At 34.0% G+C, this 20,840-nt stretch overlaps 1 protein-coding gene across 2 annotated transcripts; it reads left to right on the forward strand.

The window, feature by feature from the left end:
• Positions 1-1,337: 1,337 nt before the first annotated feature.
• Positions 1,338-13,111, forward strand: LOC128164442 (protocadherin Fat 4-like). Of its 2 annotated transcripts, none has more exons than XM_052828255.1 (18): positions 1,338-2,024; positions 2,589-2,757; positions 3,431-3,727; positions 3,916-4,215; positions 4,424-4,720; positions 4,807-5,109; positions 5,204-5,497; positions 5,589-5,885; positions 5,970-6,287; positions 6,374-6,538; positions 6,640-6,900; positions 6,986-7,183; positions 7,278-7,465; positions 7,657-7,879; positions 7,985-8,498; positions 8,636-8,677; positions 8,766-8,809; positions 9,093-9,308. In XM_052828255.1, exons 1-18 carry the CDS (start codon positions 1,962-1,964, stop codon positions 9,167-9,169), a joined length of 4,050 nt encoding a protein of 1,349 aa, XP_052684215.1. In that variant the 5' UTR covers positions 1,338-1,961; the 3' UTR covers positions 9,170-9,308. The 2 variants fall into 2 exon arrangements, with proteins under 2 accessions (XP_052684215.1, XP_052684223.1); XM_052828263.1 differs by lacking the exon at positions 9,093-9,308 and adding an exon at positions 12,854-13,111 and having other exon boundaries at positions 1,340-2,024.
• The last annotated feature ends 7,729 nt before the right edge of the window (positions 13,112-20,840 follow it).

The raw sequence follows: 20,840 nt of genomic DNA on the forward strand, positions 1-20,840 counted from the left end.
TTTGAATTACATAAATGTTTTTGAACCACACTGGTATCGTACGCATGGTGTTGACAGCAAGATTTTGCAAAAACAAATAATAAGATTCGAACATGGTCAATATTAATGTGTTGTGACGTTATTTCCTGTAGAAACATGTACATTTTTTATGTGATACTTTTATCTTTCTATCTATCTATCTATCTATCTATCTATCTATCTATCTATCTATCTATCTATCTATCTATCTATCTATCTATCTATCTTTCTATCTATCTATCTATCTATCTATCCATTCACCCCTATGTAGATTTCTTGTAATTGCAGACAGACAAACGGACTCTGTTTTGTATTGTAAAGGCATTAACATGTAGAAAAACTTACAGGAAAAACAGATTTTCTAAACAAATAATAACAACAACGATTTAACAAAAAAAATCATATAAAATTGATGAATATTTAAACAAGAAACCTCAACAATCTGAGGTCTAAACATTTCAACATATCAAAAATTGATTTATTTTATCCTCATTCAAGAAACTCAAAATTCTCCACAACAAAATGATTTTTATGCTAAAAAGTTAGTAGTACGACCACGACATTTAACATAGAATACAGTCTTATATAGCAGTCGAATCCTGGGTGATTTCTTTTTTTTGTATTTTCAATTCCTCAAGCAATTCAATTACTTCAATTGCGTGATAAATCATTTGGAATAAGCTTTCTACAATAAATTTAAATTAAAGCAAAAAAAAAATAAAAAATAAGATGATATATAATTTGTGCAACTGTTTAAATCAAAACAAATGTTCGAACATTTGTGATTTCAATTCGATCTTTGGTATCAATTTTTTTAGTTTAAAAGCCGATTTCCTCCAATGATTTTTTCTTTCATAACTTAATAAAACGACCAACCATGTCATAGGAGATTTTAGATAGTTGAATTAAAACCGATTTTCCCCAATGAAATGTTTTTCGTAACTTAAAATTTTTGTACGGTCGACCAAGTTATGGGGAATCTTATAGTTGTCTTCTATTAACGTTGTACGGAAACAAAGCATATGACATGATTTTAATTGGAAACTTTTTATTTAGGCAAACAAGAAATTGGTGCAATCTAGATATTAAACATTTTCGTGTAAAGTTTCTTTCACTGCTTCCTATGAACAGGTGAATTGTAACCAAAAACTCACAGTAGACAGGAAAAGAATAATTTGATCTTTTGAAATCAACATGTATTGAATTTGTACAATCTATACATGAATTGGCCAATTATTCCAGTTATATAATTTAATAAAGCGTATACCATCAAGGTAGAGGTATACACAGAATGGCCCAGCCTGAATACTTACTTCACCGTTACTCGTGAAATACAAACTTTCAATGTCAGGCCTAATCATGCGTTCTTCAGTTTAATTTATAATTTATTCAGACCTGTTCATCTATCGCAGACATTTATAACGGGGGATTATGGATACGTTTACAGTACAAAGGCTTCCACCAGGCTTTATTATCACGGCCCTATCAAAACGTCATAAATAGCCTACATTCGCTGTCAATTTATTTTTTAACCAATATCGCTCCAGCTGAGCGATAAATTTGATTTATTTCAAAGAATTGACGGGAACTAGATATAGCGATTCGGACATTTGTTTGGACTTTTACTACTTTTTTCAACACACGGCTCTCTTTGAACATTTCTATACGTATACATACTATAAAGGCGATGAAATATTGAATAGAATATTTCAGGTTTAAATCACTTTTGTAATAAGCAGTCAATACTGTCGATAAATTGAACTGCATATCGCTGGGATTGAAACAAACTTGAACGCGGCATCACGTCAATGTGCTGAAGCGATTTGTTACCGAACAGGATGAAAACCTTATTAGCTCTGGAACTATGGTTTAAAACGAAAGCATGATTGTATTGTAGACATAATATATAGCGGTTTGATTTTTATACAAAAAAACTATTAGGAATGAAGGAGATTATCGTAATTTTTGTTATACAGTTGCTGAGGATTCCATTTGCTGAATCTCTGGTGAGTATCCAAAAAAAAAAATAATAATAATGCCAGTGAAAGTCTAGTTAGAAATATAATTTTAAATTCAAATAAAAAATAATGTATTTTTTTAACAAATATACAAAGATTGAATAAGATATAACACATTGACAATATGTTTTGAATTTATCATTTCTTAACATCATTGTTAATGTATAAGACAAGACTTTTATTTATCATCAGATTATTATATAATATAAAATAGCTCTACACAGAAATAAGTGGCCAAAATTACGTTATTTTGTTTGCCGTTTAATCAATCGGACGATCGTATTAGACAAAGTCCGATATATATATATATATATATATATATATATATATATATATATATATATATATATATTGTATTTTAGTGTGTGATGACTTTTCATGCTGCTTAATCAATCTGGCCACTGTGTTTTAAAATAAATATAAGGATTTTATATTTACTTAATACATAAAGATACCCCTATTTGAATTTTAGATAATGTAGTAATCATATAAATATAATATGTATATTTTATACTTTACTGATTTTTTTTCTGTTTCTTTCTTTGTCGCCAGCCACCTGTATTTTCCGGTCTTCCCAGCTCCATCACTCTGATAGAGAGCGAAACCGGAAGTAGCACGACCTCTCTCTACACACTCACGGTCTCCGATCCCGAGGGCGACACATTTTCCTGCGTCATTAGCGCCATTAGCCCCACCGTAACAGGGTTCCAAGTCACTGGAGGTAATTAGCGCCACCTATTGCTTGTAGTTTTGATAGTCTTATTTTCAGAACGCAATATCTTCTTAGTTTTAATTGCCTGAAATACCTGTTTGATATTTCAAATTTAAGTTTGTTTTACCTACAATTCTAGATCTTGAAGATTAAATTACCCGTGTTCTTTAAAAAAACTTATTGCTATGTAATTGTTTATATAGGAAACAAAAATGTCGAGTTACAACTCGCCTATTATGATGTAATAAGAAATATGATTGGGTGACACGTTTTAACGAGAAACGATATCCTGCTTAACTTTGTAAATTGAAAGAATTTTATAGCTTAAATTATGAAGCTTTAAACTAATAAGTAGGTATTATTTTTTATTTTGCAAATTCCTTACAAAAAATAACGCAGTAAAGCAGAAATCTTAAAAGCCTCAAATTAGCTCAAATTAAACCTTGATACCACGTATAATTACTTTCGCAAACAAATTGATGTCGCTTTTAACTATAGTTATTTACAAGTCAAAATTTAAATTTTAAAAGATATCTATTTCTGTATATATATTAAAAAATATGTATCAATAATTTTCGTTCACAGCGCCAGTCTCGTTTTTAAGGTCATTGCATCTCTATCAGTTTTGCATTATGTTTTACATAGTTTTATAGTTTCATAGTTTAATCCTCTGTGTCGACAGAAAAACTGTACCTGCTGTCTAACCCGGGCTTTGACTATGGCACCACTTCCTCCTACGCCATTAGTTTCCAATGCAATGACTCCAACGGGGAAAACTCGGCAACTCAGACCCTGACTGTCAACATCCTCCCCAACACCCCACCCACGATTTCCGGTCTCCCCTCCTCCGTCACCGTCAATGACGGGGAGGACGGACCCCTCAAGATCTATGACATCAGCGTCACCGATGTCGAAAGCGACTCTTTCTCATGCTCTATTTCACCTACTGGAACTCCCTTTAATTACCAGTCATCACCAGGTATAATGAATTAGCATTACATTCTTTTAAAAACCTTTCTCAATCCCAAAAAATTGTAAGCTTTCCTCTTTAATACCTTTTCCTCATCTTTTAACATCTATTTTATTGCATTTTAACACGTCTTCCTGTATATTTCTTTTTTTTTTATATATCTATATATTGTATATTTATTCCATTTCTGTTTTCAGGGCACGCTATCTTTGTGAACAGTGCCCCGGGTCTAGATGCCACCACAACTCCTTCCTACGCACTAACCATAACTTGCGCAGACAGCTACGGCTCATCACAGGGCACACTGACCGTCAACGTAGTGGCGAACGCGCCTCCCGACATCACCAATCTACCCGCCTCCACCACCGTTCAGGAGAGCGCCGCGGGCGGATCCAGCATCTTCACCGTGACGGTGGCGGATCCAGACAGTGACACATTCAGCTGTACAATGACCAGTTCCCCAGCCTCATCAGCTTTTTCACTACTGTACACCACTAGTAAGTATCTGCAGAACTGTAGATTTATGGGAGAAAGTCAGGTTGACATGTAAGGCCGAATTTTCACTTGCAGCTGCAGATCTGCTGCTTCGCAAATAAGATGTCCTTTGATGCTTCCGTTATTGCAATCACGGTGCACCTTTTTATTATTATTTTATTATTGATAAATAAGTAATTTGACGATGAGCGTTATTGACTTCTGTTACAGAATACGACATCAACCTTAACACTGGGCACGGATTGGACCCCACCGTGACCAGCTCCTACACACTGACTGTCACGTGCACGGACAGTAACGGGAAATCCTCGTCCTCTAGCCTCACGGTCACTGTGTCCCCGAATGCTGTCCCCGTGATCACGAACCTACCCGACGTGACCAGCGTCAGCGAAAGCGAGACGGCAAAAACGGAACTTATAGCACTGACCGTAACCGATGCGGAGTCTGATTCATTCACATGCTCCATAACAACAACAGGACCATTTTCAATGGAATTCGTTTCGTCAAGTTAGTGTCACAATCGTTTAATTCAATATTTATTTGTTCTCATTCTTGGAAGCTCATAAATGAATTTTCTAACTTCTATTTTACAGAGTATAGAATATTCCTGAACGCTGCCCCTGGGTTAAGCTATACCACGACATCGTCATATACTATACCAGTCACATGTTCAGACAATTACGGCACGAGTGCAGCTGCTTCACTAACCGTGAACGTTGTTGCTAACACCGGACCTATTATTTCCGGTCTTCCCGCTTCCGTTTCCGTCACAGAGAGTGACACCGGTGGCAGCAGTATTTACACCCTGACTGTTACAGACCCGGATCCCTACACTTGCTCCATCCAGTCCTCAACTCCGACTACCACGTTTTTTTCAATGGTGAAAACAGGAGCACGTAAGTAATTATTAAAACACCTAACCGAGTTTTTTTTTAGATACACATAATTTATATACATATAATTATTAGTTAACCCAATTCTTTTTCATAGAATATGATGTTCATTTGAACACCGGCCATTCCCTGGATGCGGACAGTGTCTCATCTTACGCCCTGACATTACAGTGCTCTGATGGAACAGCCTCTACCGGGGTGTTGACCGTCAATGTACAGGCGAACACACCCCCTGACATCACTAGTCTTCCCGCCACTTCCAGTGTAGCGGCCGGGGAGGCCGGGGGTCGTACCCTACACACCCTCGCTGTGACAGAAACTGATCCGTACACGTGCACTATGTCTAGTTCGCCGACAAGCGCCATGTTTACGTTAAACTTTGCTGCATCAAGTACGTTGCATTCTAAAACATTAATGTACTTAAATGATATTATTTGATTTTTCTGAATATTTATGAAGTACGTCATTGTTTCTATTATTAGCGTACACTGTTGAACTGGCAAATAATCCAACATTTGGCGGCACGTCATCGTTCACACTAACCGTAACGTGTTCTGATAGCTGGGGGTCGACGTCCAAAGCTCTGACCGTCACGGTGACCCCGAACTCTCCTCCCGTCATAACCGGGCTCCCAACGACAGTCACCGTCACTGAGACTGAAACAGCAGCAAGATGTCTACACACAGTGGCAGTCACCGACCCGGAAGTACCTATCACGTGTGCTGTGACGTCAGCTCCTGCTGGTCCGTTTGAAATGGTTCAAAACCCAGCCACGCCTTGTGAGTACACAATTTTGACCAGAGAATAGCTTCTTCTGTTATCTTCTGTAAGAATATTTCACTTTATTTTCCCTTTATTTTTAGCATATGAGGTGTGCCTGATGTCAAACGCAATAACAAGTTTAGATGCAGTGACGGCACCAACACATGACGTCACCGTTACCTGTACCGACAGTGCAGGGGGGTCAGCTAGTGCAATATTGTACGTTGACGTAACACAAAATGATCCACCAGTTATCACTGGATTGCCTGTTACAGTGCAGGTATTGGAAAATGAAGTTCTGGAGCGCAAACTTCACGATTTAACCGTGACTGACCCGGAAAGCGACACGTTTACATGTGTTCTAACAACTAGTCCGGCGGGTGGACCGTTTGATTTGAGACGAGATGCCGTCACTCTAGGTAATTATATCTCAATATAACCTGATGGCTGTAACCTGTATGTTTTCATTCATATTTACCATGTTACCGAATGTTTTGCATTATAGCGTACTCTGTGTATCTGGATAACCTCCCGACCCTGAGCTACAGTACAGTACCAAGTTACACTCTTACCGTAACTTGTACAGACTCGCCCAAAGGTCGCTCAACGTCAAACACGATACAAGTCGACATCCAGGAAAACAGACCCCCAACGCTGACCAATCTTCCGGGTAAATCGATAATTTTATAGTCAGTAGTTCATTTGTAGAAAGATATTATGTATAGTCTATGGGTTAAAAATTATTAGTGTTTATTTCCATTCAAATTTCAGCCACTGGCACCACCAACGCTATGACGACCCTGAAATCCGGCTCTATATTTACGGTGACCGGGAATGATTTGGATTCAGACACCATTCTATACAGTATGAGAACCTCCCCCACCACGACCAGTTTCGCCATTAATCAGGTGACTGGGGAAATAACTGCCACCCAGGACCTCAAGTACGAACTGACGTCAAGCTTTGTTTTCAACGTCACGGCTTCAGATTCTCGTACTTCGACGCATGCGCTCTACACGCTAACTCTCACAAGTAAGTTTGTGCCGACTTTGACCGACGAACTTCTTAAAATGTTTCTTCAATTTTTTTTTCACATTTTATTTAATCTTTATTGTAGATATCAATACAAAGCCGACCATTAGTAGTTTGGTTTTGAACGGAGTGGACAATTTGTATTTTCCGGAGCTGACGACGGCGGCCGGGGCGACATTGTACACTCCTACAATATATGATCCAGACACCGGTCAGACGCAGACCGTGACCATTAACGTCTACCCAGCCGGACAGACTGATATGTTTACTGTCGCCACCGGAAGTACGTCATTATCATCATCATCATCATCATTATTTTGATCTTCAATGTCTTGGTTGTTTTTGGTTTCATTAAGATAGTGGCATTTCATTTTCAGATACCATTGCGCTTGCAGCAGGAAAATCCTTTGATTATGAGACATTGAATTATTATCGGCTAGCTCTATACGTTACTGACACTATGGCCACTTCCGGACCATATTATCTCAATATCCATGTTCTGGATGATCCGGAAGTCTGTAAATTTCCGCAAAATTTGTACAGATACGACACATATGAGGCTGGTGTAAGTAATATTCTTGAGCTGTATCTTGAAGAAGGGTCATACTATAGTAAATTTAAAATATACTTCATTTTTTTAGAAAGGTCAAGAACAACTGCCTTATATGAATATAAAGAAAAAGAAACATTTACAACACGATTTACCTGTTCACAAAGTTCAGTCATCTGATCTGATGTTGACCGATTTATTTTTAGATTGGGGGTGGTAACATTGACTTGGGGTTCCACGCCCTGGTGGAGGACGTCGATAACCCAGACAGCCTCACTTTCAGCCTGGTGACCTCCACCAACAGCAATCTGTTCAACATTAGCAAAACAACGGGCGTCATCACGTACGCCGTGGATTACGATATTGACAAGACGCACCCCCAAAATATCTCAGTCATCGTGAAATGCACGGACACATTCGGCGAAACAGGTAAAATTGAATGCAAATTATTTTTAGATACAATATTCTTTGTTATAGCGTTGTTGCATATCATATCATTAATGTCAAACGTAAAATGCAAGGCTTTTGTTTAAGGTACTGCCACGGTTTCTCTCTACATCAAAGACGTCAATGACAACGAACCGGATTTTACGTCATCGGGTTACGTCATGGTGGTGAGCCAGTACACACAGCCGGGGGCTTTAATCGGGAGAGTAACCGCTAATGACATCGATCAAAACGAGAACGCTGAAGTGGAATACGACGGAAGTTCCGCCACAGGGTCTCAGTACTACAAAGTCATGAAAAATGGCCAGATCTATCTGACCCGTGAAATAAATTTTGAGTATGGTATGACGCATCGTGTCTACGTCACTGCCGTGGACCATGGCTCTCCTCAGCTGACCGGGACGTCATACGTGGATATCGTCTACCGCGAGACTTCCACTACCTCCACCACAACGCCTGCATCCACGTACCAGGACTGGTGGAGCAAGCCGGAAAATGTGGCCATGGTGGCCATTTTGAGTATTCTCGGCTTGCTGTTGCTAGCTCTTCTTGCCTACCTGATCTATCGCTGCTGTTTGGGGCGATCCTGTTCAATGCCAAAGTGAGGCTTCTTCAAAATTATTTTATGACAACTTGACATGTTTGATGCTTATTATATACACGAGAAATGTTCAATGGTTTATACATGTACATTTTATCTGTATATTTCATTGACAGAACTTTTATTTTGTTTTTTAGTTGCGACTGTTGTAAACGTAAACCATCCAACAATCTCCGAAAGTAAGTGGCTTTCTCTTGCATCAACTTCCGTGTAAATTATATTAAGTGAATACGTCAGCTATTCACCGGTATGTTTTTTTTCTCGTAGGTTAAAGAACCCAGGACCTGAGAAATTTAAACTCTGGGATGCCAGTAAGTAAAAGTACAATATACATATAATGAATGTCCATAATTTTATAACAGCAACAAATGTCACTCTTTTGAATATGACAATGCACTATTCTTTATCTGAAGTGAGCAATCGGTGTTTAAATTGCTCAAGGTGTCGTGAAAAAATGAGTTTGTGATGTGTGTGGTTTAGAGTAAACAATTTCTATTGACAATGAAACGTAATCTTGTGAGCTAGCATTAACGAAATAAATTGTTGTGTGCAAAAGTACAATGTAAGTAAACCGTTTGATGTTTGTTTTTACAGACGACTTGAACAAAAAGAGGGACCCCTATTCCACTGCCACATTAGAAGAAGGGTTACCGGAGACGATGAAAATGTGACGTAATATAGATGACGTCAATCGTGTTTATTATTTTGAATTGATTTACATAGCAGTTATGTGCCAAAAGTTTTGTATGAATTGTATTGATGTTTACCAGAATTTGAATTGCGTATATGAGGGATATTTATTTATTTATTCTGTTGTTAATTGTGTATATTAATAAATATAAAGAATTTTATACAATGTTTTTTTCTCGTTCTAAATAATTGGCAAGGGTACGCTAGTGTTACATGTAGATACTGAGAGTGATTTTTTACATGATTTGGACTATGGGAATGCCATGGTAATTATAGCATGTTCTTCAGGTCTGAAAATGGGTTTACAAAGAGTATTTACACCTTGACATTACACCAGAAACTTGGTCCAATGTCACTGCTTTTCCTATATCCATTTTAAAGTTGAAGTTTGAGCCAGATTGGGCCAAACATAAAAATCACAATCCAGACAGCTGACATTAGATAATGACCATTCAGCCACTAAATTGTTTCTAAATTCTAAGAGCGCTGATACCCGGATTAAAGAAATTTGTAGAACTTCCTACATAACAAAGGAAATATTCGGTTACATGTAGATGCAAAAAATATGCCTGCTACACTAGTTCAAGACATGTTATTTTAGACAACATGTAATGGAAAGGTGAAACTGGAAAGGTGAAACGTCTATTGCACTACTTCAAACAGCCAGGGCAACTTTCAAATGTGGTACACTTCTTTTTACAAGAAGGAATACACCAACTAAATCCATTTTCTAAAAACTTTCATTGGATATTCAACTTAACCATGTTACAAATTAATGCCAGTTTGCTGTAGAAGTCATAAGGCATCTCTTTTTTTAGTCCTTTTATCACAGCTGTAACAACGTTTTAGTGTTTATTAATAATTGTATCATGTAACAACGTGAGTCTTCAAGGTCAAGGTCGGCGAGGGGACGGCTTCTTCCTTTTGCAATGAATAAGGTCGGTCTTGTTTCCACGTCGATCCCTCCATTTCGGTTTTATGAAACCTATGACTTAAATGATTGTGTTATTTTTTAAATTTGTTTAAATTCGGTTTAATTTGCATGCATTAAGGTCAGATTCCTCTTGTCACTTTTGAATTATAAAGATTCTGTGGCGTAATACATAAACTTTATGCAACTGCCTTACATGAAATAACAATATATGGTACACACGGTACGCCGTTTGTTAATGCTTTGATAACATTGAACACGTTGGGACACACGTACGTTGGAATTGTTGCCAATGGATAAATAGGACACTACCAAGGGTGTTGAAACTTGCTCCAAGTTGTGTAATTTTCAATATTATGTCATAATTATTACGTACAATGTATATAGAAAACCATTTAATATAGGCCAGATATCTCCTACCATCTCGGTATACTAAATCAAAATACTTTCAAAACAGAAAATAAAATGCGTTTCTAATTTAAATCACTCTAAATCACCAACAAAAAGAAACTCTCAAGATTATTGTAATAAAAGAAATAGAAATTGGTCCAGTAAGACGTAACTCTCCTAAAATTCGGTGAATTTTCTCCGTAATACCGGTAACTATTATATTGCATAATGTTTCGCATTCTTCAATTAAATGATGTATGCATGAATCAAGCCTTTTTTGAGTAATAAAATGAACGAAATAACTGTTTGTAAAGTACATAATTGGGATTTATTTGGTCTTTTCTGTATTGCTATCATTTTTTGGTTTAAATGAACTGTTAAGCAGACAAGAATAATACTTTTATTTATTATTTGTTCATGTACATGTATTTGTTGACTTCGACGTGTTTAAGACATTGTAATGTTGACTCAAGTTGAATGAATCCGTTATTTATTATTTACGTATGTCTTATATCTACACCAATTGTTAAAGCATGAGAAATAACAAAATAAACCGGCCCAGTCCAGTTTTTGCCGGTGTTTGAAGTTCAAGGTATAAAACAACAAATAAGGTTAACTTTCAGAGCGCTTTCTCGCTCTTTCACTAGTACCCGGTTTTGCGAAGCATTATTTAAGGTCAATGTTATAACTATGTCGAGGTAAAAGATGAAATATAATGGTGTATTTTAGAATTCGTTCAAAATACCTTCAACCCATGGCCAAATTTTCAGTGTGTCAAAAGATGTACATCTGAATCTGAAAATGTTTCTTGCTATAATTCGGGTATCTCTTTTTGACATTTTTTAGACTTTACAATCGGAATTCCAACTGTTCTAAGCCCCAACACCAATTAATTCTTGTTAAAATAAAAGATACATTGCTTTGCAAGTAGTGTTCTATGATCGACATCTGGGCTCCCATGGCAAAATTAAAAGAAATATATTAAGTTGGGTTTTTTCCCATTAAGAATTATCTTAGAATTCATTCTCTTTGCGTCCTTTAACCATGCAACATTTTTTCTTATGCAGATAAATCATTTCCAATTCTTACCGTTAATATAAAAGCTGACAATAAATGAAAAGTCTTTTTTGAATTTTATGAATAGTTTTCATGCTGTTTATAGTGCATATGGTTATAAGGTGAAAAGAAATACCTAAGTCGCTAAATAGAAAAAGCATTGATTTTGATTGATGTAATGTATTCATTGAAATGACTTTAAAAGTAAAAAAAAGAAAAAACTTGACCATGAGGTTATCTGATCGCTACTTCTCATCTTCCTAACCATGCATGGATGGCATTAAAGAAGTGTATGTTTATGCATGTACAGCATTTATATACTGCCTTTTCTTCATTTTGAATAACTTTTTATCGTTTACATTGAGGCAAAGAACACAGCCAAATAGATCAATGTTTATTAAGGTTGTTCATTGACGATCGGCTTTGATTTGCTTCCGCATTAAGAATGTAAATAAATAGATATTTGCATTCTCATGGTCACTTCTTTATAACAATTTGAATGCATGCCCCATTGAAACTCTTTCTCTTTAGATCGAAATTTGTCGCTGAAATTTTGAATTCTTTCTTAAGTTTGACAACTTCAATGACATTTTTAGGAGGCGACAAAGACTGCACGTTCAACTTTTCAAATATTGAGTTGATGTGCATGTTATCATTCAAATATTGACTTACTCTGAACAATTTATTTGTCAGTATATTTGTATGCTTAGTACCTAAACAAATTGTACTGACCAAATAGATTGGACAGAGTGACCCGGTTATATTTGCTGACAACAAATAAATAGTTCATGCATACGTTAGGTTTAAAACAACAAAAAGTAAAACCTAATGTGTCAATTTTCTTACAGGTTTTTAAATATCTCACTTTATGAGATCATGTTAAAAAATAAGAGAATTGGCAGTGAAATTGATATTAAAGGTAACATACCCCCCCCCCCCCCCCCCCCCGATTAGGATCTTCAGGATTTGGGGAAGTAGCATATTTTAATTGCCTTTTATTTTTTTGCTTTGTTTGTCAATATGTTTTGGTTTAGCCCCCCCCCCCCTCCTCCCCCCCACACACACTTTAAAAAACGATGCTATGTGCCAGTCATAAAATCCTTCAATTTATGTATCCATAATTTTGTTTCAGCAACGGGTACTATCACAACAGCTTTCGATGTGTGTGGTTAAGAGTAAACAATTTCTATTGACAATGAAAAGTACTCATGATAGCCAGCATTAGCAAAATAAATTGTTGTGTGCAAAAGTACAATGTAAGTAAACCGTTTGATGTTTGTTTATACAGACGACTTGAACAAAAAGAGGGACCCCTATTCGACTGCGACATTAGAAGAAGGGTTACCGGAGACGATGAAAATGTGACGTAATTATATGACGTCAATCGTGTTTACTATTTTGATATGATTTACGTAGCAGTTATATGGGCCAAATGTTTTGTATGAATTGTATTGATGTTTACCAGAATTTGACTTGCGTATATGATGGATATTTTTTTATACTATTGTTAATTGTGTATATTTAAAATATAAACAATTTTATACAATTTTTTTTCTCGTTCTAATTAATTGGCAAGGGTAAGCTAGAACTACATATAGTATACTGATCGTGATTTTATACATGATTTGGACTATTGAAATGCCATGGGAATTGTAGCATGTTCTTCAGGTCTGAAAAACGGTTTTACAAAGAGTATTTACACCTTGACATAACACCAGAAACTTGGTCCAATGTCACTGCTTGACATAACACCAGAAACTTGGTCCAATGTCACTGCTTTTCCTATACCCATTTTAAAGTCGAAGTTTGAGCCAGATTGGGCCACTCATAAAAATCACAATCCAGACAGCTGATATAATAGATAATGACAACTTGGCCACCAAATCGTTTCTAAATTCTAAGAGCGCTGATACCCGGATAAAGGAAATTTGTAGAACCTCCTACATAACAAAGGAAATATTCGGTTACATGTAGATGCAAAAAATATGCCTGCTACACTAGTTCAAGACATGTTATTTTAGACAACATATAATGGAAGGGTGAAACGTCTATTGCCCTACTTCAAACGGTCAGGGCAACTTTCAAATGTGGTACACTTCTTTTTACAAGAAGGAATACACCAACTAACTCCATTTTCTAAAACTTTCATTGGATATTCAACTTAACCATGTTACAAATTAACGCCAGTTTGCTGTAGAAGTCATACGGCATCTCTTTTTTTAGTCCTTTTATCATAGCTGTAACAACGTTTTAATGTTTATTAATAAATTGTATCATGTAACAACGTGAGTCTTCAAGGTCAAGGTCGGCGAAGGGACGGCTTCTTTCTTTTGCAATGAATAAGGTCGGTCTTGTTTCCATTCCACGTCGATCCCTCCATTTCGGTTTTATGAAATCTATGACTTAAATGATTGTGTTATTTTTTAAATTTGTTTAAATTCGGTTTAATTTTCATGCACTAAGGTCAGATTCCTCTTGCCACTTTTGAATTATAAAGATTCTGTGTCGTAATACTTTAAACTTTATGCAACTGCCTTACATGTAATAACAATATATGGTAAACACCGTACGCCGTTTGTTAATGCTTTGATAGCATTGAGTACGTTGGGACACACGTACGTTGGAATTGTTGCCAATTGATAAAGAGGACACTACCAAGTGTGTTGAAACATGCTCCAAGTTGTGCAATTTTCAATATTATGTCATAATTATTACGTACAATGTATATAGAAAATCATTGAATATAGGCCAGATATCTACTGCGATCTCGGTATACTAAATCAAAATACTTTCAAAACAGAAAATTCGTTTCTACTTTAAATCACTTTAAATCACCAACAAAAAGAAACTCTCAAGATGATTGTAATAAAAGAAATAGAAATTGATCCAGTAATACGTAACTCTCCTAAAATTTGGTTAAGTTTCTTCCGTAATAACTACAAGTATATAATAATGCATAATTGTTCGCATGCGTCAATAAAATTATGTATGCATGAATCAAGCCTTTTAGAGTAATAAAATGAACGAAATAACTGTTTATCTATTTATGTAAAGTACATAATCGGGATTTATTTGGTCATTTCTGTCTTTGGTTTAAGAGAACTGTAAAGCATATAGACAAGAATAATATACTTTTATTTATTATTTGACCATATGTATACATGTATTTGTTGACATTGCGCTTGTTTAAGGAACTGTAATGTTGACTCAAGTTGAACGAATCCGTTGTTTATTATTTACGTATGCCTTATACCGACACCAATTGTAAAAGCATGAGAAATAACAAAATAAACCAGTTCAATCCAGCGTTGCCGTCATTTGAAGTTCAAGGTATAACACAACAAATAAGGTTAACTTTCAGTGCGCTTTTTCGCTCCTTCACTAGTACCCGGTTTTGCGAAGCATTATTTCAAAGTCGATGTTATAACTATGTCGAGGTAAAAGATGAAATATGATGGCGTATTTTAGAATTCGTTCAAAATACCTTCAACCCATGGCCAAGTTTTCAATGTGTCAAAAGATGTACATCTGAATCTGAAAATGTACCTTGCAATTAATCAGATTTTTCTTTTTGAGATTTTTTAGACTTTACAATCGGAATTCCAACTGTTATAAGCCCCAACACCAATTAATTCTTGTTAAAATCAAAGATACATTGCTTTGCAAGTAGTGTTCTATGATCGACATCTGGGTTCCCATGTCAACATTCAAAGAAATATATTAAGTTGGGTTTTTTTCCCATTAACAATTATCTTAGAATTCATTCCTGTTGCATCCTTTTACCATGCCACATTTTTTTTCTTAAGCAGATAAATCATTTCCAATTCTTACCGTTAATATAAAAGCTGACAATAAATGAAAAGTCTTTTTGGAATTTTATGAATAGTTTTCATGCGGTTTAGTGCTTACGGTTATAAGGTGAAAAGAAATACCTAAGTCGCTAAATAGAAAAAACATTGATTTTTGATTGATGTAATGTATTCATTGGAATGACTTTAAAAGTATTAAAAAAAAAAAAGAAGAAGAAAAAAAAACTTGACCATGAGGTAATCTGATCGCTACTTCTCATCTTCCTAACCACGCATGGATGGCATTAAAGAAGTGTATGTATATGCATGTACAGCATTTATATACTGTCTTTTCTTCATTTTGAATAACGTTTTATCGTTTACATAGAGACAAAGAACACAGCCAAATAGATCAATGTTTATTAAGGTTGTTCATTGACGATCGGCTTTGATTTGCTACCGCATTAAGAATGTAAATAAGTAGATATTTGCATGCTCATGGTCACTTCTTTATAACAAATTTATTGCCCCATTTCAACTCTTTCTCTTTAGATCAAAATGATTTATCTGTCGCTGAAATCTTGAATTATTTCTAAAGTTTGACAACTTCAATGATACCTTTAGGAAGTGACAAACATATACGTCCAACTTTTTCAAATATTCAGTTGAGGTGCATCATGTTATCATTCAGACCAAGAACATGTTCTCCTGAATGGATATATATATATATATATATATATATATATATATATATATATATATATATATATATATATATATATATATATATATATAAAGAGAAGATTTTGATCAGTCCTAAATCCTCTGGTATGGTACATATAAATGTAGGAGCTAGCACGATACGTAAGAATTGGTCCAATCGCAGTCCCGTAGTACGGGTCTTTGCATAGAATTTATTTTAAAAAGAATGAAATTGAACAGAAAATTAATCTTAAAAGTCGGATTTTTTCTTTTGTATAGAAGTTATAAATTATATAAGGTACTTTTTCTGTTTTCCTGGGTTATAATAAAATGCAATGTTCAGGTGAACATTTTGATTTTCTGTAAACATGTCAAAGATTAAGTAAAATACTATTATTTATTATTGTTGAAAAGATACTATATACATGACTTTTGTATATACTGTGCGAGTTTGTCTTTGATTACTTACAATTATTAAGAGAAGAAATATTGACTAACTCTAAACAATTCATTTGTCAGAATATTTGTATGCTTAGTACCTAAACAAATGGTACTAACCAAATGGATTGAGTAGAGTGACCCGGTTATATTTGCTGACAACAAATAAAAAGTTCATGCATGCGTTAGGTTTAACACAACAAAAAGTTAAACCTAATGTGTCAATTTGTATACAGGTTTTCTCTTCTTTTAAAAATGGGTTTTAGCTGAAGGCAACCTACATTATTATCGAAAACGACCAGTTGCGTAGAAACCGTGACTATGTAACAAAATCAGTTTGGTTTTAAAAAAAAAAAAAAAAAAAAAAAGATAGAAAATTATACTGATATTTTTATGAGTAACTGCTTCGGTGTAGATTGTACTAGGAAATTTTATTATTTATTGACTACATGTCAATAAGCTAGAGCTATTTTTTCTCAATGCTTGCGTTTCTTCTGAGGTTTAAATATTGGAAACGACAACAGCTGAACCACGATATAAAGCAGTTAGTTGGGACTATCAGATGGCACTGGAAAAGATTATTTCGTACATGCAAATTTAATCAAAAATATTCAATATCAGTATTTTCAAAAGCAATGTCCTTTTGAATATAGAAGCTGCCCTTTAGTTAAACCTTTACCACAGTTTTCTTTTGATATATTTCATATATCTTAAGCTACTCACTCGAAATCAAAAATTGAAAGAATAAAAATGCTTTGAAAAAAAGATATGAAAATGATTGATATAATTTATTCAATGAAAAGAAATAGAGCTATCCACCGAAACATAAAGAAAATGGCGATGAAGAACATATATAAAATCGGTATTATTTACCTTAATAGCCATTAATCTTTTGCAAGAATTAGTTGCATAAAATGTTTTGGCATGATGATTCGTTTTACATAACTACATTAACTACATGTAAATGCATTTTTTTTTTGTGAACAATGATACTTAGGTCTATGACGTTCGACTTTAATTTGTTAAATAACCTTAAAAAATACATTTCTGTACAAACTCCCGCTAATTCTGTTCTGTTATATAATTTGAATTTTAAAATCCCCGATCTTATCTTACTCGATTTTTATTTCAAATGATCTGTCTCGTTTGAAAAGCATAATAATTTCAAACGCATCTTTTTGGGAGCAATATATTTATGTAAAGTGTTAAACTGAGACTTCAGACTGAGGCCCAGATCTGTCCCTTAGCTTGACACGCTTTAATAAAGTTCAACTTTATTAGAATAAATATGTGATAAAAGAAGTTTTTTTTATCATTCTATATCTTTTTGATTTTTTAAAAAATGTGATTTAACGAAATTTAGCTGAGGACACACTAGGTATTGATCAATTGTAAGGTTGTCCAAACTGATAAAATTCGACGTTAAACGTCATGTTTGAGCTAAAAAAAAAAAAACAACGATGGTCGATAAACTTGAAACAAATTTTTCAAAAAGTGATTTTTATTCAATTACAAGTACATTAATCAAAGTTCATATACTGTGATTATAGACGGTAAAACAAAATAACTATTAAAAGAATGAGTGTGAAATCTTAAAAATTAAAACATCGCATTTACTAAGTTTACTAATTTGATAACAGATATAAGCTGGTGGATCAGCGCGCTTTTATAAAATTATGATTTTCGTAAAAAAAAAAAATAATATAAAATTAGCGTTTTGGGGACAAATCAACGCACTTTTTAAAAACATTTTCAAAGTGCTTTAAAGGAGTGCATATTAACGTTTTAATCATGGAGGCACTTTACGAATTTTGAAAAAATATGCATAAAATAAAAATAATGTCCCCTTTCCCAAGCATAACTATCAGTATCGGCCGCCAGAAAGCGGTCTGTTACTAGTATATGATATGAATGTAAAAATAAATCATGAACGTTTTGGCGGAGCTATAATTATAAATGTTTAGTTCAACTGAACAATTTGTCTTTGCAACGCATCTTTGCTCGGAGAGAGCGTGTGCTTTAACAAGATCATATTTTTAAAATATTTTTGAAAAAGTATACTGTATATTAGTGAAATATTTATTCTTTGCATTCTAAAGCAATTGGCTGATGTACGTACATGTAACTTTGTATATATGTTTAGAGTGGTTTGTTCATGTACTACAAACATTTCAAATATATTTTTTATTCAGAAAAAGAAAACCTTTTAATGTCGGTTAGCGGCATTTCTTTTGACGCTAGCGTCAATTTCATCCTGATATGTCATTTTTATACCTTTTGTCGATTTCGCGTTGACGTAAACAAAATGACAAAAAGATGTATTGCTGTAATTGACGCACTCTATCATATTGAAAAACAAGCTGACATAACAGGTATGGTGCAAACAACTCTTACCCTATACTGTCCATTCCCGTACTTAAACAGAATCGCCAATAAAAGACCGGGGGAAAAGACTTGAGTTGCCCATGAAACTGAATTGCAATGATGCCTTTTTTTAAAAAAGTTTTTAAGATTTATCTAACAAGGTTCAAATTATTTTACACCGAATCTGAACATTTCAAATTATCGACCAAGCTGTGCATATTTTTTTTCTTCAAAAATGCGCCCATACATGTATATGGTAAAAAAAATAACGCGCCTCTAAAGAAAATGTGTACTAGTATTTCTTTCCAAAGTAGATGTACGTTGACTTGGTCTCAAATTGAACATGCATTAAAATCAAATAATCATAAGTGCGTACTTTTTCTCCAAATGCATTGTAACATTGACCCTATTTTACACCAACTTTAACGTTATACAGTGAATGACCAGGTATTTCTAGACAAACTGTATTCGTCTTTTTGGTTGAATCAGATTGTACTGTTATCTTTGAGTATGGTGTTACGTTGGGGGTTAGCGTTGTCACCGATTTTAATTAGCACTATGTCTGCCGACAATGATTGAAATTGTATAAAAGTCAATAGAAAAATGATTTACTTCTCGTTTTGAATCAAATCAGCACTTTTAAACTGTTTGAAGGTAGGGGATGTTTATTTAAACATGAAAACTTTGGGGATAAAAAATTAAAAAGATTGAGAAATCAAAGTAAGGGAACCCTTTGAAGAAGATTTTGTGTTGTGTCTCCACATTTTAGCCAGCGAACACATTATATTTCATACTACGTCAAAAACATGTCATTCTTTTTTTTTTTTAAACTCTTTCTAAACCTCTTTTCATTTCTGTTTGGAAAACAGAATGAGCATATGTCGCAAATATTCTGATGAGTGACTTCGTTGAAGCTACAGTGTACCGATTTTATAGTATAAGTTACAATTGAGAAATATTGCCGTTTACTTGTATATTCATTTTATATATATTATGTATATTCATGTATAGTCTGTAATGAAAATTTAAAAAAAAATGATATTTTAAATAAATGCATTTAAAGGTATAAAGTTTATATGAGATAAATTTAAGTGCGTTTAAGTGATTCAAAAAACCCCACAAAAACCAAATAGGTAGCAAATTTAAAAAATTATGAAAAGTAGTTTGGTAACTAGTGCATTGCAAGAAATAATTTTTACAAATGCATGGTGTAATTTGAAATTTTGAATTGAGATGTATCATAAATTGAGCTATAAGAAAACATGATAAGAAAAATTACAGTAATCTGAGTTTTGATCAAAAGACTATATATATATATATATATATATATATATATATATATATATATATATATATATATATATATATATATATATATATATGTGTGTGTGTGTGTTTCAATCTCTTTTCAGCTCCAGCTATGGGAATAAAATACGTTAATTTACATGTATCTCACAGGTAATTTAATTATTATCGACTAATTACATGCATCTCTTTGTTAGTCCTCGTATACATATCCATTGATGATATGTTATAAATGTAGTATGTTTTATTTCTTTTTTTTATTGCATTTGTACTCTTTGTTTTTTTATCACTTTATCAAAAGCGTGAGAAAATACTGAAATCAAATTTAATTTTTTTTTATTTTAAAAAGGATTTTTGTGTATTCCATGTCACTTCTTTGACAAAAAAACTTTTTTAAAGCAATCAAATGTTTTTGCTTTAAATAAACTCTCAAATAAAACGATGTTTTCCTTAATAAGGACAACATTCTATAGTCAAAGCATATTGCTGGATTTTTATTTCTTTTTCCACATCACTTTATTTTGTATTCTACTCTTTGTATCTCACCATTTCATTTTAAATAAGATGGGTTGCTTTGATTAAGTTTAATACCTTATTTTCCTTAATATGAAGTAAGACTTTTTTGAATTCAATTAACAGTATATTCTTTTGACAGAAAAAATAATTTGAAAAGCGATT

This window comes from Crassostrea angulata, chromosome 1 (assembly GCF_025612915.1).
Source record: "Crassostrea angulata isolate pt1a10 chromosome 1, ASM2561291v2, whole genome shotgun sequence".
Lineage (NCBI taxonomy): Eukaryota > Metazoa > Mollusca > Bivalvia > Ostreida > Ostreidae > Magallana > Magallana angulata.

Excerpts from the sequence above, each read along its gene's own strand:
- LOC128164442 (XM_052828255.1), top strand. The coding sequence starts at position 1,962 with ATGAAGGAGATTATCGTAATTTTTGTTATACAGTTGCTGAGGATTCCA. Across the intron at positions 2,758-3,430 it reads AGGGTTCCAAGTCACTGGAG|AAAAACTGTACCTGCTGTCT; the intron begins GTAATTAGCGCC and ends CTGTGTCGACAG. Across the intron at positions 6,539-6,639 it reads AACGCTGACCAATCTTCCGG|CCACTGGCACCACCAACGCT; the intron begins GTAAATCGATAA and ends TTCAAATTTCAG.